The sequence below is a fragment of the Drosophila subobscura genome, chromosome A (assembly GCF_008121235.1).
Source record: "Drosophila subobscura isolate 14011-0131.10 chromosome A, UCBerk_Dsub_1.0, whole genome shotgun sequence".
Classification (NCBI taxonomy): Eukaryota; Metazoa; Arthropoda; class Insecta; order Diptera; family Drosophilidae; genus Drosophila; species Drosophila subobscura.
The window spans coordinates 16893425-16918420 of NC_048530.1; the positions used below are offsets into that span (position 1 = coordinate 16893425).

At 47.0% G+C, this 24996-nt stretch overlaps 5 protein-coding genes across 17 annotated transcripts; 3 read left to right on the plus strand and 2 right to left on the minus strand.

Annotated features, from left to right (window-relative positions):
* Positions 1-704: 704 nt before the first annotated feature.
* Positions 705-24642, minus strand: LOC117903856 (phosphorylase b kinase gamma catalytic chain, skeletal muscle/heart isoform). 8 transcript variants are annotated; one of them, XM_034816331.1, is made up of 13 exons: positions 24493-24642; positions 23387-23947; positions 23146-23325; positions 22407-22585; positions 22057-22341; positions 21897-21987; positions 21689-21825; positions 21528-21625; positions 20835-20918; positions 19236-19730; positions 16928-17086; positions 16698-16837; positions 705-1196 (listed from the first exon to the last, which is right to left on the minus strand). In XM_034816331.1, exons 3-12 carry the CDS (start codon positions 23235-23237, stop codon positions 16703-16705), a joined length of 1755 nt encoding a protein of 584 aa, XP_034672222.1. In that variant the 5' UTR covers positions 23238-23325; positions 23387-23947; positions 24493-24642; the 3' UTR covers positions 705-1196; positions 16698-16702. The 8 variants fall into 8 exon arrangements, with proteins under 8 accessions (XP_034672222.1, XP_034672220.1, XP_034672223.1 ...); XM_034816329.1 differs by lacking the exon at positions 705-1196 and having other exon boundaries at positions 16581-16837; positions 23387-23496; positions 23656-23947; XM_034816332.1 differs by lacking the exon at positions 705-1196 and having other exon boundaries at positions 16581-16837; positions 23656-23947.
* Positions 709-2324, minus strand: LOC117903868 (serine/threonine-protein phosphatase 6 catalytic subunit). Its single transcript, XM_034816358.1, has 3 exons — positions 2134-2324; positions 1780-2067; positions 709-1720 (listed from the first exon to the last, which is right to left on the minus strand). The coding sequence occupies exons 1-3, from the start codon at positions 2296-2298 to the stop codon at positions 1262-1264; spliced, it is 912 nt and encodes a 303-aa protein (XP_034672249.1). The 5' UTR covers positions 2299-2324; the 3' UTR covers positions 709-1261.
* On the plus strand, positions 3184-7801 carry LOC117903857 (hyphally regulated cell wall protein 3). Of its 4 annotated transcripts, none has more exons than XM_034816339.1 (3): positions 3184-3335; positions 5192-6168; positions 6246-7801. In XM_034816339.1, exons 2-3 carry the CDS (start codon positions 5391-5393, stop codon positions 7151-7153), a joined length of 1686 nt encoding a protein of 561 aa, XP_034672230.1. In that variant the 5' UTR covers positions 3184-3335; positions 5192-5390; the 3' UTR covers positions 7154-7801. The 4 variants fall into 4 exon arrangements, with proteins under 4 accessions (XP_034672230.1, XP_034672228.1, XP_034672229.1 ...); XM_034816337.1 differs by lacking the exon at positions 3184-3335 and adding an exon at positions 3847-4296; XM_034816338.1 differs by lacking the exon at positions 3184-3335 and adding an exon at positions 3847-4296 and having other exon boundaries at positions 5195-6168.
* LOC117903854 (alpha-(1,6)-fucosyltransferase) lies at positions 9459-12925 on the plus strand. 3 transcript variants are annotated; one of them, XM_034816323.1, is made up of 5 exons: positions 9459-9520; positions 9749-10289; positions 10497-11046; positions 11107-11531; positions 11603-12925. In XM_034816323.1, the coding sequence occupies exons 2-5, from the start codon at positions 10045-10047 to the stop codon at positions 12240-12242; spliced, it is 1860 nt and encodes a 619-aa protein (XP_034672214.1). In that variant the 5' UTR covers positions 9459-9520; positions 9749-10044; the 3' UTR covers positions 12243-12925. The 3 variants fall into 3 exon arrangements, with proteins under 3 accessions (XP_034672214.1, XP_034672215.1, XP_034672213.1); XM_034816324.1 differs by having other exon boundaries at positions 9501-9516; XM_034816322.1 differs by lacking the exon at positions 9459-9520 and having other exon boundaries at positions 9533-10289.
* LOC117903878 lies at positions 15602-16257 on the plus strand. Its single transcript, XM_034816369.1, has 2 exons — positions 15602-15788; positions 15863-16257. The coding sequence occupies exons 1-2, from the start codon at positions 15686-15688 to the stop codon at positions 16096-16098; spliced, it is 339 nt and encodes a 112-aa protein (XP_034672260.1). The 5' UTR covers positions 15602-15685; the 3' UTR covers positions 16099-16257.
* Positions 24643-24996: the final 354 nt, after the last annotated feature.

Consider the following 24996-nt stretch of genomic DNA (forward strand, 5'->3'; position numbering starts at 1 on the left):
ATATTTGAAATATTTGTTTGCAGTGTTCGATAATTAATGGAGGGTAAGCAGATAGCTGCGTGGAATCCTTACAGATCGTTTATGTTTACAAATACTTCTGTTGATAGCGAGCTTCCTTTGAACTCTCGCTAGTTTTAGATAATTATATCCAGCTGCATCCATTCTTTATTTATTTTGTATCCATCAGTATTTGTCTTACAGATTTCAGCGGGTCTGTGGAATCCGTAATTGGCGCCATCTTCTTTCGTTTTTGTTCAAGAATTAAGAGATTTATGTATGCAAGTTTGCAGCATAACTAGATATAATTTGTCAGCCCGATTTGACATGAATTATAAAGCGAAATGTTACAGGCCACTGCCAGCTGAGGTTACAAATCGACTCAATAAACAGCAGCTGGCAGAGACAGACACTTATAGAGGACAGGACACATCGCAGTGCATGCTACAGAAGCAGATCCCCATATTTGGGTACTCAAGCAGAGAGCATGCCCACAAAGGGAAGCCACACAGGAATCGTTCACAGTCATGCGACTCGAAGCGAGTAGATCCTTCCGTCTCTCTCTCTCTCTCTTTCTCTTGCCTGCTAGTCGCTGCATCTCTCTCTAACTGCTGAACGCTTCCTGGCATCATCCAGAACATAAACTTTGCAATTTTCTTCGTTTCTTTTTTTGTTTCAATTTTATTTTTGTTTCAATCGCGCGGGTCTTCGTTTGGTTTTTGGGGGAAACTTTGTTTCTCACATCAAAATGTATTCCTCTTATTCCTGCTGTTGTTGTTGTTGTTGGGGGAAACATAGGGGGTTTGTTGTTGTTGTTGTTGTAGCGTAAATATCGTTAAAAAATGTACAAAAAGTTGTAAGTGCAATTTGGTTTTTGCTCACAGAAATAAATAAGATTGGAATCCACATTTGAATGAATCTATATGTGTATATATGTATACTTATTTATGTATAATATATGTATGTCTATATAGATAAAGGCGTTTGCTCCTCCCTCTCTCCCTCCCTCCCTCACTCCGCACCGTGGGATGGAACAGACGTGATGTTCCGCGAGATATGTGTGTTGCCCCGATTGATGGATGGGTTGGAGCAAACTGCAGGTGTAAAGGCGGCTGCTGGCGAATGGCGTTTTGTTTGGGGCTTTTGTGTTGGGTTGACAATTGGCTGGATGAACTGGCTCCTCCTCCTCCTCCTCCTGCGAAGCCACTCCTGACCCAATCCTGAGTAGAAGCAAATACCACAGCTCTGTGTGTGGAGGGTGGTTTTAGAGGAAATAGGGCGTCGTATTCTGCTTGGGTATAACACGCTCGTCGTCGGGCACCGCCAGGAAGATCTTCGTGGACCGTTGCTGGGCCGTCTCGAAGCTGAGGATAGCTGCCACGTTCCCGCAGCGGTAGCAATAGTTTGGCGCCGACCACACGGTCACCAGCTTGCCATCGAACATGTACTTGATGCCCTCGTTGACCAGCTGATGGGCGCGACAGATCAGATCGAGATTATTGATGGCCATGAAGTCCTTGGTGACATTGTGGCCAAAGAGCCAGCCGGCGCCGCGCGGACTCTGGCCCCAGTACTCCATGTCCTCCGGGTCGGACCAGACCAGATCACAGAAGGCTCCCTTGTACGGTATCTCGCCGTTTCGCTCGATGGTTCGGATTTGATCCAGGGTTATAATCTCGGGACTGAGGCCGCCGTGCACGCACAAGACCTCCTCGTCAATGATCTGCAAGCGGAAAGCACATGATGGACCATTCCGCTGGGGACTTTGGGGGCAATGCTTACCGCAGCTATGGTGAGCAGATCGAAGACCTTGCAGCAGTATTTCCAGCCATTCGTGTTGCCGTACTTGCCAAAGCACTCGTCAAAGAAGCCATACACCTTGGTGATCTGCCGCGTCTCGTGGTTGCCGCGCAACAGTGTGATTCGGCTGGGGTGGCGCGCCTTGAGCGTCAGCAGGCGGGTGAATGTCTCCAGGCTATAGTAGCCCCGATCCACGAAGTCGCCCATGAATATGTAGTTTGTGTCCGGCACCTGGCCGCCCTCCCGGAACAGCTGCTCCAAGTCATAGAACTGCAAGGAGAGGACAATCGTTTCGTGTGGGACAAAGCACGCTGCTTGACGGCGGGCGGCACTCACCTGGCCGTGTATGTCGCCACAGACGGTGACGGGCGTGCTCACTGGCAGTATGTTCGTCTCCTCCAGCAGGATGTCGCAGACCATATCACAGAGCTTTCGCAGTTCATTTTCGGGCAGGTACTTGCACTCCTTTACAATCTCTATCCATTTGTCCACATCGCCCATGTTGTCGTCCAATATTTTTTATGCAGTGCAGTGTGACCGTGGATGTATCGATCAACTATACCGCAAGACACGTAAAAATATACCGGAATAAACCTTATATTTTTCAAAAATACATAAATTCCAGTATGATTACTGGAGAACGAGCTCCCAACCATCCCGGTCAATCATCGGGTCAATCCAAAATAGGAATTTCCAACGAAAAAAGTGCTGCCAAGCATTTAAAGCCGTTGAAAATTTTGTGTGTTTCGAATTGAAGAAGGACATTTTATTGTTTATTCTGTTCATGAATATTCTTATTAAAATTATTAAATTTTTTACAGGCGTCGACAAAAGAATGTAGGGAAACTTTTGCGATGAACCCCGATTTTGCGAATCCCTCCTCGAAAAAGAGAGCAACCCCAGCAAAAGTTCGGTATTGAAGTTCTGAAATGTTCTTCTATATCAACCACCACGTTATGTTCCTATTATATACATCTGAAAATGGAATTATTGATCAAATTTCCATTATTTACCGATACAACGTATATATACTTTCGACGTCAAAACATACCGATAAGTTTATAAATGCAAAACGATAAAACGAGTATAGAGAGAGGGTTGATATGCATACACATGCATATGTATCTTTGTTAATATCAACACACATATGCATGTAAATACATATATATTAACATGTGAATATGTACTTATGAACCATAATTATGTTATAGAGGAGATATTGGACCTGGTGTTGGAACGGGTTTTTATGGACAGGGGTGGGGAAACCAGATTTCAAATGGATCGTATCACGTATCGATACATCGAACAGACATCGCATATAATATTGAATCGTCGTTTTAAAAACGCCTCCGTGTGTATATATGTATGTAGGTGCGTGCGTGTGCACAACGAAGCGAACAAACGTACATGGGGTAAAACTGAGCGAAACACAAGCAGAAGCAGAAACAGAAACAGAGAGAGGCCAGCGAACAGAGCCAAGTTGCAGCTGCTATTGCTTCGCCTCGTCAAACGACGACGACAACGAAAACTCGAATAGGGTAAGTAAAAACGGCAACAACGAATGATGGCGGCAAAGCGGACATGAAGTTAAAACCCGACGCAAAAAGCAAACGAGCGATAGGCGAACTCAAGCGTTGGGGCGTAGTGTATATGTGCCAGCGGGGATACAATTAGGCTTGGCTTTCATATATGTATGTACATCCATATGTTTGTAAATAAGATGTAGTTGCGGTTTCTGATCTAGAATACAACAGCTGTAAATGCACAAATGTAACTCCAGATGTTATGCAGCATGTAAAATTGTATGTAAAGAGACGCTAACTGCTTGAACAGACCAGACCTAGGCCCATCAGGACTGTAAATAAATTTGTATGCGATTATTGTGAATTTCAAGCACACACATGCCGTGGTAGCGACTAAAATTCAAAAGCTGACGCACCCCCTCATGAATAATGATAGACGGACGCCGCTGTCGCTGCCGCTGCTTTGGCCGCTGCTGCTATCGCTCGCAACTGGCACGGCCACAGACGTTCGCCGGCAACGTTGAGGGGTGATAGAGATACAGATACAGCTCCGAAGCGAGTGCGAGCAAGACAGCGATAACGCTGGCAATTCCAACTCCTGTTACTGCTCTGCGCGCTCTGCTTCGTTCTGTTCCGTTCCTGCCATACGAGTTTGTACTTGGTTAACGTCCACAGCTGCATCCTTTTGTGGTGTGTTTCGCGCTGCTTCTTTTCGACAGCACACAGCACACCCTCTTGCTGTTGCCAACGACGCCACTGCACGGCTCGGGAACTGGCAAAGCAAAGGCAACGACACGACAGAGCAAAGCAAAGGCAGAGCACAGAGCAGTCGAAAGCAGAGCCAGAAACTGCTGGCTATAGAGTGTTTGGATGACTGCCTCGCTGTGGACGAAACGAAAGACAGGCGGCAACTAAACTAAAACTAAATACATGCAGGCGAGCACAGGCAAGCGGCGGTCGCATAAAGCATAAAGAGGTGAGTAGTAAGTCGGTGGACGGCAACGTCCCGACGGAAAATTACATTCTCTGGGTTTCTGGTCTCTGGTCTCTAGCATGGCCTGTCCAAAACCAAACCAAACCAAAGCAAGCAAAGCAACCTATACGACCCGATCGGCTCCGACTGCGGCTGCGGCAGCCTCAATCTCAATCTGAAGCTGAATGATATGTTTTAGTTGTTGTGCGTGGCGTGTGTAAGTGTGTGTGCTTGTGCTTGTGCAGTTTTATTCAATTTCTGCCAGTGGGTGAAAAGCGGTTCTCTGTTGTGAAAAGAAAAGGAATACGACTAGAAATCATTCGTTTATTCTTGCCTCGCGTTCGTATTTTTGATTTTCAAAATGTATGGAAAAAGAAATTTTTTGTTGCCTTCGTATTTGTATTTGTGTGTTGCTGCTGCTGCCTCTGTATATAACCGTGTGTTTGTGTGTGTCTGTTTTTTTGTATGTTCGAGCTGCTCTCTCTGGGTGTGCAAGAGCTTATAGTTGTGTGTGTGTGTTTGTGTATTTGCGGGTGTGTGTCTCTGTGTGGAAGTGTGTGCGTGTGGCGGACCAAAAAGAACCCGACGACGACGGCTGAGAGCAAAATTCGATTTGTGCATGGAGGAAAAAAACGAGAAATAATTTTAGCGAATAGAGTACCATTATCGAATTGAGTAAATAAAACAAAAAATTGCAGAAGCAGCAACAGAACAACAGCTGCAGCCAGCAGTAGTCGTAGCATTAACAGTAATTCATCGAAAACAATCAAAGCGGCGGCGGCGTGCATATGTAACCGTAACTGTAAAGCTAATTGTGTGCCTTTCTTCTTCTTTCCTTCCCCGCTTCTGTTTCTTCTTCTACATTTCGCCGGCGACGACAACACCACCGATAAAATAGCAGTACATTGACACACCATCAAGCAGTAGAAGATAGGGGACACCTACATCTGTATATATTTCATACATATATACATACAGACATACATTCACCGATATATACAAGTCCAGGCTAAAAGGAGGCTGCTCTCCTCTCCAACCTCCATCCTTTGCATCCGCATCCGCATTTGCATTTGCATCAAACCCAAAAACGATAAAAGATGGCCAACGGCAAGGCGACCGTATCGTTCTTCGAGAACGGAAGCACCACACAGTTCGAGTACTGCTTCAAGCTGTATCCGCAGGTGCTCAAAATGAAGGCAGAGAAGCGGTCGAAGAAGCCGCAGGAGCTGATCCGGCTAGACCAGTGGTACCAGAACGACTTGCCGCGCCTGATCAAGGCACGGGGAAAGGACGCGCACATGGTGTACGACGAGCTGGTGCAGACCATGAAGTGGAAGCAGTCGCGCGGAAAGTTCTATCCGCAGCTCTCGTACCTGGTCAAGGTGAACACACCGCGCGCCGTCATGCAGGAGACAAAGAAGGCCTTCCGCAAGTTGCCCAACCTGGAGCAGGCAATCACAGCTTTATCGAATCTAAAGGGCGTCGGCACCACGATGGCCTCCGCCCTGCTGGCGGCCGCCGCACCCGATCGCGCTCCCTTCATGGCCGATGAGTGCTTGATGGCCATACCAGAGATCGAGGGCATTGACTACACCACCAAGGAGTACCTCAACTTTGTCAACCACATCCAGTCCACGGTGGAGCGCCTGAATGCCGAGGTGGGTGGCGAGACGCCGCACTGGTCTCCGCACCGCGTCGAGCTGGCCCTTTGGTCCCACTACGTGGCCAACGACTTGAGTCCCGAGATGCTTGACGACATGCCACCCCCAGGCACCGCATCCATCAGCACAAATGGCGCAAGCAACAATGTCCTCGACGGCGACGACACCAACGATGGTGTGGCCGTGGATCTTGACGACGAGAGCCAAGGCGCAGGTAAGCTCATCTCCCCACCAAATGACCCGTCTTCCTTCTGTTTGCGATGTTAATTTTGGTCTCCTCCACATCCACAGGTGGGCGCAACACTGCAACAGAGTCGGAGACCGAGAATGAGAACACCAATCCGGCCGCTTTAACGCCGCTAAATGTGGGCGAGGCCAAGAGCAATGCCACTGCCGTGGGAGCCGCCCTGCAGGATGGCGACTCCAACTTTGTGTCGAACGATTCCACCTCCCAGGAGCCGATCATCGATGACAACGATGGAACCACACAGACAACGGCCACCACGTCCACAGAAGACGGTGAACCAATTGGGATCGGCATTGGCCTGGGCAGCGGTGGCACACCTCTGGCCTCCGACTCAGAAAGCAACCTCGAGGCGCCTCTAAACACCAATCGCTTGAATGCGGCCGGGCCAGTGCAGCCGAGCAAGCCACAGAGCCAGCCTTCGACCCAGAACCAGACACAGACACTGAGCCCGACCCACAACAACAGCAAGCAGCAGATCAACAATGGTCAGGCGACTCCAGCGGAACAGCCGCCAGCAAAGGGAGGACCGGCAACGGCAACGGCCGCTGCCAACGGCAATGGTAATGGCAATGGAGTGTTGGGGGTCAACGATCTCGATGATGGCGAGGAGGAGGAAGATGAGGAGGACGAGCTGGACGAGGAGGAGAACAACGAGGATGCGGAGCTAGAAGCTGATGAGAGCAACAGCAGCAACAGCAATGCGCGCGAGAGCAAACTGCAGCAGCTGGCGGACTCCGCTGGAGCGGGAAAGGTGGCTACAACAGTCACCGAGACGGTGGCGGCGGCCATCGAGCCGATTAAGGGGGCGGCAACGGAGACGACGTTGTCATCGCCTGCCATTGGACAGAAGCGTACGGCCCTGCACTGTGAGATGGAGCTGAGCAATGCGCCAGCCGGGGCAGTGGGTGGCGGTGACAAGTCGCCGGAGCTGAAGAAGCTGCGCAGCGAATGAGTTGGGAGCAGGAATCATCGATCATCGATCGATCGATCGGTTTGGCTCGCTTCGGATCGGTTCCGTTCGGTTCGGTTCGGTTCGGTTCGGCTCGCCGCGTATCTGGTGGAAAGACATATGTATGTAGTGCAGTTGAGTCGACCTAGAGACATAGAGCAACATTACCTACACTTTACCACAACAACATTCAAGAAATTGTACTATTAAGCAACTAATTATACATACATATAATATATTATATATATATACACACCCCACACACCCACACACACTCGAAAACATATAACGAGAAGCAAACACAAAGCAACACTCACCACACAGCACCACACACACACTGCACACACCATGCATGCTACAACAAACATAACAGGACACAGCAGGACCAAGGATGCTCGCATCCCGATCCAGCAGAAGACATTTCAATAACAGGAGAAGGCGACTCGGATTCAGATTCAGATACAGATGCAGATACAGATTTGGAGCATTGCAGCGTTAAACGTAACATAATGGAATGAAATGGAAGCAAAATACACACACCTTACGTGAATAGTAACTAAAGCGAGATCAGATGATATTTTTACACAGTCGAAATGAACATTTAATTATAAAGAAATTTACAAATGCCGCAGTTGCCCCACAAAACAGAAAACCGAAAACAGAAAACAGAAAACGAAGAAAGCATGAACTAAAAAAGTATGAAGAAACAATAATTATAATAAAACAAAAATAATTTATATACATAGGTATTTAAATTTAACAATAAATCAAAACTGTCGCATGTACACGCATCCCCCAAAGCCCCCACCCCACCCCTCAGTATATTTGCACATTCACGCGCTCTCTCTCTCTCTCTCTCCCCACACACACACATAAAACACAACAATCAAAAAGAAAACAAAAACTCATTTCAACAATAAGAAAAAACATTTTTGTGGTCGTAATTGTAATAATATAATTTATATTTTATGTGTACAACTTTTTTTTTTAACTATACATATACAGAATTTTTATAATTTATACGATAATCACACACACACACACACACACACACTCTTCATTTGGTTTTGCCCGCAAGGATACGGCTGGCAGGCAGGCAGACAAACGACGTCGAGCAACAACATTTAAATTCCTATTCGTCGCTAGGCCCCGGCCGATATCTGGCTACCACGATGCACTCATGCACTCCTGTACGCGTAGCAGCAAATGCTCAGCTCCCGCCACCTGTGCGAGCTGTGGCTGTGGTTCGATTCGGTTCGGTTTCGGACTCCGAAAATCAACATCTCAAAATTATAATCATTTTTATTATTAATAGCATAAGTCCAAATAAATTGTGAAATATTAAGAGAACATCGCATCAGAAAGAAACCATGGATCCTTCGAGTTGGATTGTTGTGACAAAGATTACAGCGGCCGGAGATCTTTGAATGCTCCTGAGGAATAGGCAGTGTGGCGTATATGGTTTTTTGAAAAGGCGCTAGGTCGTAGTCAATCGATATCGATTAAAGTCATGCATATCTGACCCAGCGTCGATAGTGTAGCGACTAGAGATGAGCGTGTAAGTGATTTTTGATCACGCGATATTTGTGACTGAGGCTGAAAATATCAGTGACAATAAGCAATAAGCATGCTCTGATTTTCTATTAGGAAAACTAAATAACAAGGCTTTTATAAAACTAAAATTACAAAATAAGGGAATTAGCTGTTGCATTTCGCACTGCTTGACAAAATTGGCAAATAACAAAAAGAAGTCTACCGAAAGCAGTGACTGGTGGCTTAAGAATATCAGTGATTGCTACCAGGGAACGTAAAGTTGTGCCTTGGGGAGAAAGATATCCTCGAATTGAGGAAATGAGGAAAATCTCAGGACAATCAATGCGAAAACAATTCAATCTGTGTTGGAGATCTATTTCAACGAAATTTTGCAGAATATAGATATAGAAAATTTGTATAAAAAGCATGTCAATCTAAGATAAAGTTTTTGTTAATTATTATAAGCAGTTGATTAAATGGATTTATATTATTAAGTATAGCAAATATATAATTTTGGTTGACCTTTTTAGTTTTAACCTTATTATGCAATCAATTGAGGAAAGATGTATCATAAAATCAGCTAATCCTGCGGAGAATTGAAGGATAATTTGAGTAAAATTACATTTTTAAAGCTGAGAGTCCTAACCAGCTGGTAACAATAAATTGAACCTCAAAATTGAGGAAATTGATTTTAGGTTCACGGTATATTATGAAAATCAAAAAGTATATTTCGGTATATTGTCGAGGCCCTCACGGTATATTTGATCGATAATTCCGCGGTCACACTGCTGAAGGAGACAAAAAAAAAACAACACACGGAAACATATACAATTGTATGTGAGTAATTTAGCACTTTTTCGCTAGTGCCACGACTGCCGACGATCGGGACACCACTGGTCCCGCTCCCCGCTACACACCATCAACAAAGGCTGGAGCAGCAGCCATAATATCTGATAATTGGAGAGAAATGAGCCAGAGCCAGTGGCATGGCATGGCAGTGTAGTGTAGCGTAACATTTGCCACTAGGCCGCCCCCGTAAATTGACTTGTGGCTTGACATTTTCAGTGCTGCTGCGGATGAAGCGGACTGTGAACTGTGATTGAACAGTGGCCAGTGGCCGGGAGCAATGCAGCTGTGACTATGCGACAACAAACGATCTCACCAGAAGATCCAACTACCACCAGCACCAACACCAACACCAGCAGCAGCGCTAGCTAAAAATTAAGCCTCTACTCCGCTTAGACGAGCAGCAGTGCGTGTGCATCGGGTCACAGACAGGCGGCACACGTCCAGCCAACTAATCAACGCAGCAACCAACCAACCAACAAGAGGCGGCTGAGCCGGCTGAGCAGAACCAACCAATGTTGCTAGTGCGGCAGCTGTTTGGCGCATCGGCAAACTCATGGGTGCGGGCCCTTGTCATCTTCGTGCTCGCCTGGGTGGCACTCGTCTACGTGTTCGTGGTGAAGCTGACCAGCACACAGGGCCAGCAGGCGACGGGAGAGAACGAGATCAGTGCGCGCCGCATCACCCAGGCCCTGCAGCTGCTCGAGCACACGAAGCAGCGCAACGCGGAGCTCAAGCAGCTCATTGATGAGTTGATGAGGTACGGCTTACATCCCACTCACCCCACCAGCCACCAGAGAGCAGCCGCAATCCGGCCATGCGGCATTCATATGCTGATTAGACTGACAATTGGCGCACCGCGTTCTGGCTGTGCTGTGCTGGCTGGCTGGCTGGCTGGCTGGCTGGCGGTTAATTATGCATGGCACGACTTTGCGCACTCACTCCTCTCCGAATCTCTCTCTTTCAGCGACCAGCTGGACAAACAGAGCGCCCTGAAGCTAGTACAAAAGTTGGAGAACGATCCACTGAACCCAAAGCAGGGGCTGGAGAGTCTGGGAGCGGAGCCCGAGGGGTTTTTTGATTCTGCACCCGCAGATCTGAGGGGCTGGAACAATGGCGAAGGTGGCAACGATCCGCAGGCAGATCTCTTGGCAGGTGACGATCTGGCGCATGGCGAACCCAGTCTGGAGTACGAGTTTACGCGGCGACGCATCCAGACGAACATTGGGGAGATCTGGAACTACTTCAGCAGCGAGCTGGCCAAGATCAGCAAGGTGGTGGCCAGCAAGGGGCACAAAGAGCTGGAGGAGTCCATCAGCCAGGTGCTGGTGCAGGGTGCAGAGCACAAGCGATCGCTCCTCAGCGACATGGAGCACATGCGTCGCTCGGACGGCTACGAGACCTGGCGCCACAAGGAGGCCAGAGACTTGAGCGACTTGGTACAGCGGCGTCTCAACCACCTGCAGAATCCCAGCGACTGTCAAAATGCTCGCAAACTCGTCTGCAAGCTCAATAAGGTGAGGAGACTTCGCTGCCCATTCTTCCAGTTTACTAATCGCATCTCTGTGTGTCCCTAGGGCTGTGGCTATGGCTGTCAGCTGCACCATGTGGTTTACTGCTTTATTGTGGCCTATGCCACGGAGCGCACCATGATCCTCAAGTCGCGTGGCTGGCGCTATCACAAGGGTGGCTGGGAGGAGGTTTTCCAGCCGATCTCGAAGGGTTGCCACAACGCGGGCACCGCCAATGCCTACAACTGGCCGGGCAAGCCCAATACTCAGGTGCTGGTGCTGCCGATCATTGACTCGCTGATGCCGCGACCGCCGTACCTGCCGCTGGCCGTGCCCGAGGATCTGGCGCCGCGTCTCAAGCGACTGCACGGTGATCCCATTGTCTGGTGGGTGGGCCAGTTCCTGAAGTACCTTCTGCGACCGCAGCAGCCGACGCGCGAATTCCTCTTCGCCGGCATGCGAAACCTGGGCTTTGAGCGTCCCATTGTGGGGTAAGCTGCAGCTGGCGAGTCTTTTCCCTCTCGAACTCTATACTAACCAATTGTTTTTGTTGATGTTGCAGCGTTCATGTGCGTCGCACGGATAAGGTGGGCACGGAGGCGGCATGCCACAGCATCGGGGAGTACATGACTCATGTGGAGGACTACTACCGCACGCTGGAGATCAACGGGAGCAGCGTGGTGCGACGCGTCTTCCTAGCCTCAGACGACGCCAACGTCATCGAAGAGGCACGCGAAAAGTATCCGCACTATCAGATCATCGGTGATCCAGAGGTGGCTCGCATGGCGTCCGTCTCCACGCGCTACACGGACACCGCGCTCAACGGGATCATACTGGACATCCACCTGCTGTCCATGTCCGACCATCTGGTGTGCACCTTCTCCTCGCAGGTCTGCCGCACGGCCTACGAGATCATGCAGACCATGTACCCGGATGCCTCGCATCGCTTCAAATCGCTGGACGACATCTACTATTACGGCGGTCAGAATGCGCACAATCGTCGCGTGGTCATTGCCCACAGTCCGCGCACCCACGAGGATCTTCAGCTGCGTGTGGACGATCTAGTATCGGTGGCTGGCAACCACTGGGACGGCAACTCCAAGGGCAAGAACACGCGCACCAATCAGGTCGGTCTCTTTCCCTCCTTCAAGGTGGAGGAGAAAATTGACACCGCCAAGCTGCCCCTATATCCGGGTGTCTAGTTCCAGTTACAGTTACAAATCCCAACGCATCTTCAACCATCGACCAGTGGCAAATGTTGTTGACTAACGTTTTGCCAGTTGTTCCCCAATAAGGTTTACTTTTTGGAGAATCTCTTCTGCCGCATTCCGACCTGGAAGCTAAGGTGTTTGTGGTGCTGCAAGTTCAAGTTCAAATTTAGATACAGAATCTATGGAATGTGGAATCTCGTAATGTGGAATGTGGAATGTGGAATCTCCAGTTCGATAGCTCTCTCAATACACACACACACACACACACACACAAATATTTCCCACACACACTGTCTCCTCACTTGACCTTGGTGTATGTTCCCGTTACGTTCCTGTTGCACTCACACCGTTGGTGCGCACTCACTTATCTCAACTCTTATTTAATTCTGCATTTTTTGTAAAGCCTTTTATTATTATACTATAAGTCGAAGCCGAAGAAATTATGATGACAAGATTGTAAAAGTCCTTTTTTATTACATTGTAAATCGTAGCCGAAGAAACATTGATGACAAGCAAAAACAAAGCAAAAACACATAAATACTTATACATATATAAGTAAATTATATATATAAATAGGAGCAGTGCAGTGCATGTAGGGTTCAGTAAGCGCAATATAGTGTAACCTCTGTAAAATAAAACAAAAACAGTCTACGTAAACACAATCGTCAATAGAACAAACAAAAATGTAATAAATAGTAAAGTTTTAAAAAAGAGCTCAATCGCCGCACGCATTCTGCATTATTTACGCTCTTTCTTTCTTGAATCAGCTGGCTGGATCAGTGCTGTTCCGTATCCATCATCCAGTGTTTGCACACCGGGATTTGTCGACATCTGTGAATATATTTATTATACCCGGTACTCTAAGAGTAATATATATTGTATTTGTGCGGATAACGGTTGTATGTAACGCACAGAAGGAAACGTTTCCGACCCCATAAAGTATATATATTCTTGATCAGCATCAATAGCCGAGTCGATTGAGCCATGTCTGTCTGTCCGTCTGTCCGTCCGTCCGTCTGTCCGTCCGTCCGTCTGTCCGTCTTGTTTGTCGGCTAGTTCTCAGAGACTATAAGAGCTAGAGCCACCAAATTTTGCATCCAGACTGCTGTATGCTCACACTGAAACCAGTGTATTTCAAAAATGGTTAGTTACTTGGCGACTGAAAAATGAATTGCGGTTTCATAGCATCCAGATTTTGACACAGTGGAAACCAGTTACCTTCTACTGACTTCTGTTCGCCTGGTACTTGGTCTGAAAATTTTCCAGTTTTCGGCCATTTCAGTGAAGCAAATTTCAAAAGTTCACAGTGGCGTCCCAACACAGATCGGCCAATTCTCGAACTACGTTATTTTAGTTCCAGAAATGACCGTCTTCATCGCGTGGGCGCCACTGTGCAAAGAGGTGACTGTCAAAATTTGACAAAAATAACAGGAGAGATTTGTTTTGTTGTTTTCTCCTTTATTTGTAGTCCGTCCAGGATGTGCCACGCCCCCTCGTGATCGGCACAATGTCCTGGATCCTTTGTGACCAGTTCGGGTGCAAGGACATTAAGGATAATGCCATTTTCACGTTGTTTTTTCTTTTTAATCTCTACAAGGCTATAGCTCAGCTGTTTCCTGTCGAAAAAGGACATGTCACGCCTCCTCGGGATCGGGAAAATGTCCCGGATCACTTCGGGTGCTAGGACATTAAGGATAATGCCATTTGAATATTGTTTTTCTATATAATCCCCTTCAACGCTATAACTCGGCTGTTTCCTGTCGGATCAGGACATGGCATGCCTCCTGGCGAAGGTACGAGTCTCCTGTATCGCTTGAGTCCATCAAGGACCACAAGGACTGCAGGATATGGCTGTCCTACGCTATTTTGTAATTGGGAACTTTTCAGCCTGAAAGTATGCTATACTTTTGAGAACAAAAGCAGCCCCCAAAAGATACTTCAGTTTATTGGCCTCTGCCCCTGACACGTCTCTGCCGCTGCCTCTGCCGCGACTCTGCCCTGACTGTGCAGTGTGTGTTTCTAGGGGAGGGTGGCGAGCTAAAGGAGCGTGTTGGCGTGAGTAGTGTTGTTGATGTAGATGACAGATGAAGAAAAAATGTAAAATTTGACAAATAACCGCTAAGTTGCAGATGTAGTACTGAGTGCCGGGTATAAAAGTTGTGACGCGTAAGAAGCGTCTCACACGTCCCTTCTCGTTACTCTTTCTCTTTGCGCTTAAAATGTTACATTGGTGGTATGTCCCTTTGTTGTTCCTTGATTAAGCTAAAAAGCTTTCGCAGAATCACTTTTAAATAAGAAACAGCTTAAATAGAGCAAATGAAAAAAGAACGCACCACACACACACACACACAAATGGATTATGTCTCGCGCGAGAGAGCTAGATTGAATTACAGTGGGATCGATCATGTCATTCACCTATTGATTTTTTTTGTGCTTACTCTTGATTTGCACGTCATTTGCACATTAGTTTGGTTTTTGTGTGATTGTGTGGGGCGTTTGAGTTCAAGAACCTAACCCAACGACGCCGGTGAAAGTGTCAATTGCTGTTGCGTGCACTCTCGATGAGTCAACTGACACCGCCAATCGCTCCCCTGCCCAGAGTTCGCTGCGATCGCGACCCAACAACAGCAACAACAACAACAAGTTGAAAGCCGCAGGAATGGAATTCCACACCAAAACAAGACGAATCAACAAGAAAACAAACACAAAAAAACCCCAAAAAGAAGATGAGCAAAACGGAAAGAGGGAGACAGAAGAGTATACAACAAAAAATGAGAAACGTGATAAGCTGGCAGCGGTAATAATACAAAAAGCCAATGAATACATTAAAAACAAATCAAAGCAGTGCATATGATTGTGTGTATGTGTGCGAGTAATATAATTAAGTACTCAATGAACCGCAGGGAAGTCGTCGGTCGCAACAAATGAAAACATTTCGACCACACGAATACCCGGCACTTTAATCTATTTCCTGTTCCATTTGGAACTCCAATAAATTAAATGGAACAGCTACTGCTTGGACACGAAAAATACGTTTATGTTGGGACATGGCAAAGATTTGCCTTGATTTTTGTACCTTTACTGTAGTGGATATCCTACAAAGATGCTCGGCCACTTTCGAACGAGCACAACATACCCTGCGCTCTGCGTTTAGCGGGTAAAACAAAAGCTGCCAAACGGGCAGCTGCCCGCTCGGTAAACCGGCATCTGGGGCCTGGGCAAGGAGCGAGCTTTAGCTGGCGTCGGACAAGGTCACGTCGCTGGCTCCGCTCAGCTGACATCTCGATAAGCCGTCGTGATAACGGGCAGCGGCGCCGTCTTGGGTGCGTATAAAACATTGCCGTTGGCGCTGAACCGACAACACTTGCGGACCTCGATCCTCGTTGACAAGAGCATCCACGCAGAGCAGCCCAACTTTCGAATCAGCCATCAGAATGTCTCACTTTGTCGCCACATTCCTCCTGTGCTGCGCCGCCGTTATCCTGGGCAGCCAGCTGGCCCAAGCGGCCATTGCTCGGGCTGACTTCAGCAATCCCAGTGAGTACAAAAGGATCAGGATCCTTGCACGGAGCCATTCGACTTACATTTCTCGTTTCGCTATTCCATTCTAGCCTATCCGGGAAAGTGTGTGCTGGACTCGAACACGGTGATGTCGCCAGGGCAGAAGGGAAAGGCACCCAACCATCCATGCGCCGGCGTCACCTGCATGGAGGGCGGCCACGTCGTCTTCCAGACTTGTGCCCCCAAGGCGCCACCAAAGGGCTGCAAGCAGCGCGACTTTGTCAACACCAATCGCCATTATCCTGAATGCTGTGAGCGTTCCTACGACTGCACTAAGCACATCTAAACAGAGGGGACTCACTCCCCCCCGTCCCCTGTGTTGCGTTGCGTTTCTCATCGTCTTTTTTTTTTGTGTTTTTTTGTTAATTTATTGTGTATTCTACAACATAACAGTTAAAATGTAAACGCTTAGCAGTACAATTAAATAATTTAATAGAATCATTAACAGAGAATACATGTGTATGTATGTATAGTTGTGGGCGTGCATAGGCAATGGCTAATGCGACAAAGACCTGCCAACGGTTCTTGTTTCTTCCTGCTCTCGTCCTACTCATCCACCTGCTTCTAGAGATGCACTGCTTGCTGCTTCAGAGAGATACAGAGAGAGAGAGAGAGATGGAGAGGGAGAGAAAAAAACGCCAAAAAAATCTAAAGCTCAAATCAGAGCTTATCCTATGTACATGTATGTGTGTGTGTGTGGTTGAGTGTGCGTGTGCGAAGCGACATGAACCGTTGCGGCGTATTTAGTTGAGTTGATTTGGTGTTTGGTTTTTTCCTTGCTTATAAATCTCCTTCCTCTCTGATGCTTAGTGGGCTACTAAGCTTTTAGTGATTCGTTTGCTGGTGTGTGTGTTTGTCTTCTCCTCTGCCTCTGCCTCTGGCTCCTCCTTCTATCGACTGAGATTGTTGATGTAGAGCGCGTGCAGCTCGGTGCGCGGAGTATTCTCAAAGAGAGCGGCGCGGTTCTGGCCCTCGCCCTTCTTAACCCAATGACCGTAAACACGGAAGGCGCATCCATCAATAACCTGCCAAAGAGAGATATTAAGAGAGTGAGTTGAATAAGTGTTGAGTTGGTTTGAATGTTAAATTGGCAGGCAGGCAGGCAGAAAACTCACCTTGCGCAACACCTTGACGCGATAGGGATCGCGTATGGCCTCCTCAACGTGCAGCGGCTCGGCGGTGAACCGCAGTCGGCGTATCCTAATGACAGCGCGTATCACTAATATGGCGAATTGGAACTTTTTGCGCGCATTGAAGCGGCTCTGTTTGCGAAGCTATAGGTGGAATTTGGGAGAAAGAGAGAGAAGAGCAAAGTTGGGATTAGATTTCACTCCACAGGATGTGCCCAACCCCTCAGCGGGGAAAGGGTGTTGGTGGTGGTGGTGGTAGTATTAGTAGTAGATCGATCTCTTTGTGGCTTTCGTGTTGTTTTAGTGCACACGTCGTTAGGGTTAGGTTCGGTTAAGGATTAATGATTACTGTTGAATGGCGTTAGCTTTTTGTTTGTTTTTTCTATATTATTTTGTTTGGCGTTACAACGTGGAACAACACATAAGCGGGACTGCACAAAATTTGACGTCTCTTTTTTGTGCCATACCCTTGCAGATAGTTTCGATCAAATCGACCAAATGCGGATTTATTTATCATTGAACTACACTGTTTGTCGCACTGCAAGGGTATATAATATTTGGCACGCCGAAACCAGCAACAATGCACCACAATGTGCGGAAAATACAGTTTCCCATTTAAAAGGATTATTTCGTAGGGTAAGAATCGGGTTATTTCTATCAGAAATTGTGGTATTCAGTGGGTAGCAATTAAGAGCTAACTGTTTAGAGTGTTAGTCGCATGCTGTGAGGCGGGGAGAAAGCCTAGAACTCAATTTAGCGCTTCTCAGTGTTTAATGAGCGGATTACTGTTAAATACCGTTAGCATTAGTGTGCATCAGGGGAAGAAAGCAAAAGCAACGCATAAAAATACATACATATGTACATAGATCAAAGTAAATCAGTGGGTGGAAGAGAGAGAGAGAGAGAGGAGAGAGTGGAGAGTGGGTTGAGTGAGTGGCAGGGAGGGAGAGAGGGCCGTGTTATTGTGTAGAGACGAAAACAACCGATACCGAGCCAAAGCTTAAGTCGGGGGACAGCGACATTGACAGTTTAAGGATTACGATCGACTATGTGCGGGATTATTCAGATATATGTATGTATGTATGAACGTACACACAGGTGTAAAGTCATCTGTATGTATGTATGTATGTATGCAGTAGGTAGTTAAGTATTTGTATGTATATATGAGATACTATATAGGTTTGAGTGGATGTACTGTATGCAACGGTAACTGTATTCTATCGCAGTTTTTCTTTGGTTTACTCACAATGGAGTCGCCACAACACCGCCTTATAGGCACACATGGTATAAGGGCGTTGAGACTCTGACAATATTGAGAACATGACACACAAAACACAAACGTGTACAACATCACACCAACAGAGGAGAAATTAAACAGAATAAATCGTCAGTGAATCGATTTTGGCGTCAATTTATAATAAATAGAAATGTATATGTAAATGTATGTATGAAGATATGTAGGATTGAATATGTAAATATGTAGATACATGCAAATTATAATAGTGTTTATTTGTTTTTCCTGCTTCCACTATGGCAACATTCACACGAAAGATAGAAGGCGATATTCCAGGGGTCTCGTGGGATTAGTGACACATTATCTGCTAGGTACTAGATACTACTAAATCTACGAGTACGACTACAAAGCAGTTCTACTACATACAGTTCCTGCAAGTATATCATCCAGTTCACCCGACAGGATATGTGCTACAGAAAGGTGCATATAATACAAATATGTTTGTGTTTACTCGCTACGTTTACGATACCACTAAGTGCCAGCTATAAAAAGATACAATAAGAATCGTAGTAACATGTACATAATGCATAGAAGGCTCAACGAAAGTACTTTAGCTTAAAAAAGGTGAGTGAGTGAGTGAGTGATGGAGTTCGTGATGAAGTGAGGAGTGAGAGAAGCAGGTGGGAAACGTGTCGTGCTAAAGCTTTTGAGCGTCTCACGATCCCGTACGAAATCGGCGGGGGATAGCTAACGGCCATACACCAATGCCGGCTGAAGAGAGCGAATGAGAGAGAATGCAACTAGTGTGGTACGATCTGGCGGCCCTCTGCTGTGTGTGTGTGCAGAGAGAGGGTACAAGGCACATGGCAGCATCCTCTGTATTGAATGAGGGAATGAGTGGATGCGCTTATGAAAAAATCAACTAAAAAGCATTAAAAACTAAAAAAAAAAAGAATAAATAATATAACTAAATCATAGATACGTGTGGGTGTGTGGCAACTAAATACGTAAGAAACAATTTGAAAAGGAAAGCAAAAGAAAATCAATGGAAAAACCTGCCTGCACTTGTGCATGCAATAAATGCTGCTGCTGCGCGACACTTTCATAATTATTGCCGGCATTTGCCCGCGCCGTCTGCTGATGCTGCTGCTGGTAGTGCTGCTGTTGGTGCTGCTGCTGCTGCTGTTGCTGCTGTTGCTGCGGCTGCTGCTGATAGTAGACCGTTGCCGTTAGGGTCTTGTAACAGTTGGCGGAGGTACACGGCGAGGAGGGGTCATCCAGGTCGGGGGGCGGCAGCACATCCCGCAATCGATTCGATGAATACGAGCTCTGGGGCGCACTGTAGTAGAGGTAGGAGGAGCCGCAGGGATTGGGGCCGCCGCCACCGCCACCATTGCTATTGATTCGGTCATAGCGGAACGCAGCGGGAGCGGCACTGGCACTGCTGCCACTGACGCTGGCAGACGCTGCAGAAGCAGCACTATTCTGGTATCTGCCCGGGGCATAGGCAGACGTGGGCGATGGTCGCGCCGTGGTCAGATCACCCATCAGAACCTGGTGTTCGTGCGGGATCGGGGTTTTATTTTTTGTTTGTTGGTGGTGGCAAAAACGAAAACGAGGCAAACGAGGAATGTGTGTGACGGCGCGAAAGAAATCAAAATTTGTGTAATCAGTTAGGAGGAGTACAAAATAAAGTAAACAGCAACAAAAGAAAACAAAAAATAAAATTACTTAAGCTTAGACTAAATGTAACTTGAACTCGACTTAACCTCTAAATAAATACACCTTGCTACGATTCCCCCTAACCCCTAACTGCAATCAGATGCACCTCCCCTCTAACACTTCTGTATGTGCGATGTACCTGCTGTACCACTAGCCACTTGGCGTTTGGTTTCTCTGTTTTCTCTTTCTTTCACGCACGCATGCAGTGGTGTGGCTCATCCATGGTGTGGGCGGGACATGCATACACAGAACGTACGGTACATGGTTTGGGAGGGGGGTTTATGTGGGGAGAGCAAGAGATCAATAGAGAGCGAGAGAGGATTTGGGATTGTTATCATCAAAGAGCATCGCGTAATCGGCAAGCAAAAAAAGCAAATCAAATACGCTTTTTTCTTTCTTTTTTTGGTTGTTGTTGTACTCCTTGTGTGTGGTTGGTTGGGGAGGGGGGATAGTGTTATATGCACGTGTGTTACATTTGTACATTGGTTGTAGGTTGTAGTTAGGTTATGCTGGCACATGACATGATGGACGCAGAGATCGCGCTTGGAGCGAGCATTATAGTAGGTACATACATACATATGTACTATTATGTAGATTAGATCAGAACAGACAAGAACATAACAGAACAGAATGCAGCGAACAGAACAGAACACACACACATACAGGCGCGCGCGCGCGCGCGCTCTCTCACAGACTGCAACAGCAACAGAATGAGGTGGGGGGATTGGGTGGATTGCTGCTGCAGTCGCTAATCTGAGTGGGTTTTGCTGGGATTGTGTTTGGTTTGTTGTTGTTGTTATTGCGATTCGACACATGGAATACACACAGAGACAAGGAGAGCGAAACAGACAGAGACAGACAGAGAGAAAGAGAGAGAGGGATAGAGATTGACGGATCGAGGGGATGGGTTGGGTTAGTCCGGGAGCATTTCGTTACCAGTGCAATTTCGGTGATGCGACTCATTCTTCTGGACTTGGTCGACAGGCTGCGCTTGAGGCCATCAATGTTTTGCTCGAACAGCTTTCGAAGTTGAATTTCGAATTTGGGGAGTTGATCGTTTATCGTTACGTTTATCGAGAAAAGTGATCGGAACAAGTGATTGTCGATACATTCGTTCGATTCGTGTTTTTTGTTTGTTTTTGTTTAAATTAATCGTAAAACGTATATGCAAGGAAAAGAAGAGAGAAAATGTATTGTATAATAATAGTAAGATTAAAAATTAAACAAACATAAATTAAAAATAAATAAACAAATTATAATAATACATATAGACGTAATATGCTTAACCAAGAGGTGGAAATGTGAAAAGATAATAACCTGACATGTCCCCAGGGACACTCCTGAGAGTTTTGGATAGGCTTTGCTTGTGGGTTTGGGTTTGGGGTGAGTCACAGGTGGGTTTTGTGCGCGCGAGCATGAATAAGTTTAGAGACAGGTTGAAGGGGGTGCTAGACCTTAGGGGAGGGAGCCTGTCGACTAGATTCTATATACATAGCCCAGGATGATCCACGTGGACTCGGACGCGATTCGAGTGCAGATTCTCTGCTTCTGCCTCTCGGTGATGGTGCCCGAATTTGTTGTGGGAATGGACACTGTGGCCCTGCGGCATCCAGTGGCGCCGACACTTACCATTTGGTTAAAGAATGGATGTCTTAATACTTCCGTGACGGTGATACGTTGCGCAGGATCAACGACTAGACATTTGCGTATCAGATCTTTGGGATCCTCTGCAATAAACCATTCCAACAATGAGCGCTGAGCACTTGCAACAATTCCATTTGGCAACTCACCCGAAATATCGGCCCACTCCGGCGAGGTGAAGCTGTATTTTCCCTCCATTATGTTGCGCAGCATCACCATCTGTTTGCGGTGCCAGAAGGGTGGGCAGCCGACGAGCAGCGTAAACATGATCACGCCACAGGCCCAACTGCAATGGCAAAATTAGATGTGGACACCGATTAAACATAAAAGCCATGGGGAGGAACGATGCCAACGTACATGTCCACTTCCTGGGAATATCCGGGAGAGCCCTCGAACATGTTGCACTTGAGCGTCTCCGGTGCCAGGTAGCCAGGCGTGCCGCACAGATCTGCAAGGGAGGAAAGACTTTAGCCACTTAAGGACAAGGCGGGGCGAGTGGTGTGGTGTGGCGTGTAACCTGTAAGTTTCTCGCCCTCCTGCAGCTGTCGGGCGAAGCCAAAGTCCGTGATCTTCACATTGTGATTCTCGTCTAGCAGAATGTTCTCCGGCTTGAGGTCGCGATGCACAATGCTCTTGGCATGGATGTATTCAACGCCCTCGAATATCTGCCGCATAATGGTGCGCGTCTTCTTCTCGGAGAGCGTCACCACCGAGGTCAGATAGTCGAAGAGCTCGCCTTTGGGGCACAGCTCAAATACGAGGAAAACAAATGCATCTGACTCAAACACGTCCTGCAGATCGACTGTAAAATGGGAATATGGATTAGCTGAGCAGCACAACACTCTTGAATGGATGCTAAACACTCACTTATGTAGGGATGTCCCATGACCTGGCGCAGTATTGAGATTTCCTGTCGGGTTGCTTCGAGCATATGATATGGATTCGTCTCACCCGCCTCAGTTGTGGCGCCCAGATCTATGATCTTCGCCGCAAACTCTTTGCCCGTCTCCTTCTCGATGCAGCGGCGCACCGTGGAGCTGATGCCCCTGCAAAGGCAAACAACAAAGAAAGAACAGATAAGAGGCTTGCATCATTGCATCAGCGTTAGTTGGATCCACACCACTCGCTTTTGGCATGATCTGTAATATTTATCTAAGTGCAGACCTTATCGCCGCCCCTTGTAATTGCCCTTGTTGATCGCAACAACTATTTGAACAGTCTCCGCTTCAGTGTGTCCGCCTGCCTGCCTGTGTAACTTCAAGTTCAATCCAAGGGTGTTGCGGCACCTGCAGTGTGGAAATTTATTGTAGAGCCGGAAGACAGGCGCCGTCAGCCCATTCCATACTTTACACTCTCGACTCGGGCAGAAGACGCAGAAGAAGCAGAATCAGCAGAAGCGACACAAGTGTGCATGACTCATGGACATAATTAACCAGAGTTATACGTAAACAGGGCTTGCACTTCTGCAAGCTTAGCAGTAACCAAAAAAAGAAAAGATTACCGAAAGCCACAGTGGGACAGGCAGACAGACAGACAGACAGGCGAAGGGAGAAACTGATTCACATCCATGGATAAGGACTGGCATTAACCTGATTTCCCCACTTACCTGCCCAGGATCTCTTTGGGCTCATATTTGGCATAGAAGCCTTTGGCTGCGTCCTTGTCGGGCAGCAGATCATCCTCCTCATCCTTGGCCATTAGATCCAGTGAAATTTTGTCGGTGTTTTGTCGGCCTCTCACCTGCCTCCTCGCTTACACTCAAGCGGTGATCCTCAAGCGGAAGTATCTGAAAGAGCAAGCCAGAGTTTTACATGGGTCAGGCATAATCTTGATGATCGGGTAGTTACGCTGCTCCGTCGTATGCTGATACTGCTACGGATGGGTCCCGATGCTGGTGCTTGATGCTTGATGCTCGATGCTGTGGCTGATGATGTTGATGAGATCGTTTAAGGCGTTGCTATTTTTATACGAACGAACGAGCGAGCGAACGAATGAATGAACAAGCGAAGATACGGACGCGGACGCGGAGGAGCAGAGCGCAGTGGGCAGTAGGAATGAATCTGTGGGACCGGCGGCGGTGACTGCTCGCTCCGCTGTTAAATTTCCTTTTAATTACCGTTGTCCGTAGTTGTTGTTGTATGCCGTATATCGTATATGCCGGTGTGTAGAGCCGTGAGCGGTGGGGAGAACGCTGCTTCGCTTAGCTTTCGTGTAAGAAGCACAGCACTCTCTCCCGCTTTGACTTTGACTCCGCTCTCTTTCTAGCTCTCTCTGTGACGCTTGCTCTGGATCTCTGTCTCTCTCTCACTAGTTGCGATATTTGGTCTCTGCTGGCTGCGGCTGCTGCTGCTCTCAGCTGTTGCGGCTACGGCTCGGCTGCGGCTGATTGAATTAATAACGGATGCCAACTACAACAAATCGATTTATATAAAAAAAATGAGAATAGCAGCGACAACGAATTAAATAAAATAATAGAATTTGCCCGTTGGTTCTTGCTCTCAGATTGCTATGAATGATTGATTACACAACTGCAGCAACTTTTAACAGATTTTGAACAGTTTGTCCTTCTAGAGGAGTGGCTTGTTGGCTTGTTGCTGTATCCAAACCAAAAACTGTGCCGTGTGCCGCCACGGTGTTCGTTCTCGTAGAGGGGGGTGGGGGCAAAAGCGTTTGTTGATGAAATACGGGGATCTGGCATATCATCATATCGGAGTTGTGTTTTGGTCACCCACACACGCACGCTAAAAATGCATCAGGTACGATGCTGCTCTCGTTTCTATCTTCTTTTTCAAACACATACAGCGCACACACATGAGCACAGAACAGACACACACACGCATACACACGAGAACCACCGTGTCCATCCGCCAAGCGGGTACATTTCAATGTCAACTAAGGTTAAAAGCAATACGGTTTTCGGCGGAGTTTGTGGCTGCCCAGCACATACACATACACGTGTGGCCGCACGACAGGTTGGTCGCATGCAACGGCGTTCCGGACATAACTCCGACGTTGATATTGGCGTATAAATTGCAATAAAAACCCCGTATTTTCGACACAATTTCCACTGTAGAGCAGTGTGACCGCGGATTTATTGATAAAATATACCGGCAGACTCTCAAAAATATACCAAAATATACCTTGCATTTTCAAAATATACTGTAAATATACCGTCGTCTTAAATGCTATTCCACGTTTTTGATCTTCTTTTTGATATTACCAGCTTGCAAAGACTTTTAACACTGAAGCAATAATTTAATCCGATTGAAGAATCGATTTGGCTTTTTATAAGAACTCCTTTTTATTAGATTGTATACTTTGTTACCTTATATTTTAGAAATTTGTATTTGAATTGTTCATATAAATCACCCCTTGTGAAAGCATTGGAGCTTTGTGTTCAGTATGTAAATGTATGTAACATGCAGAGACACATGCAGGTTAACTGACATCATTGAAA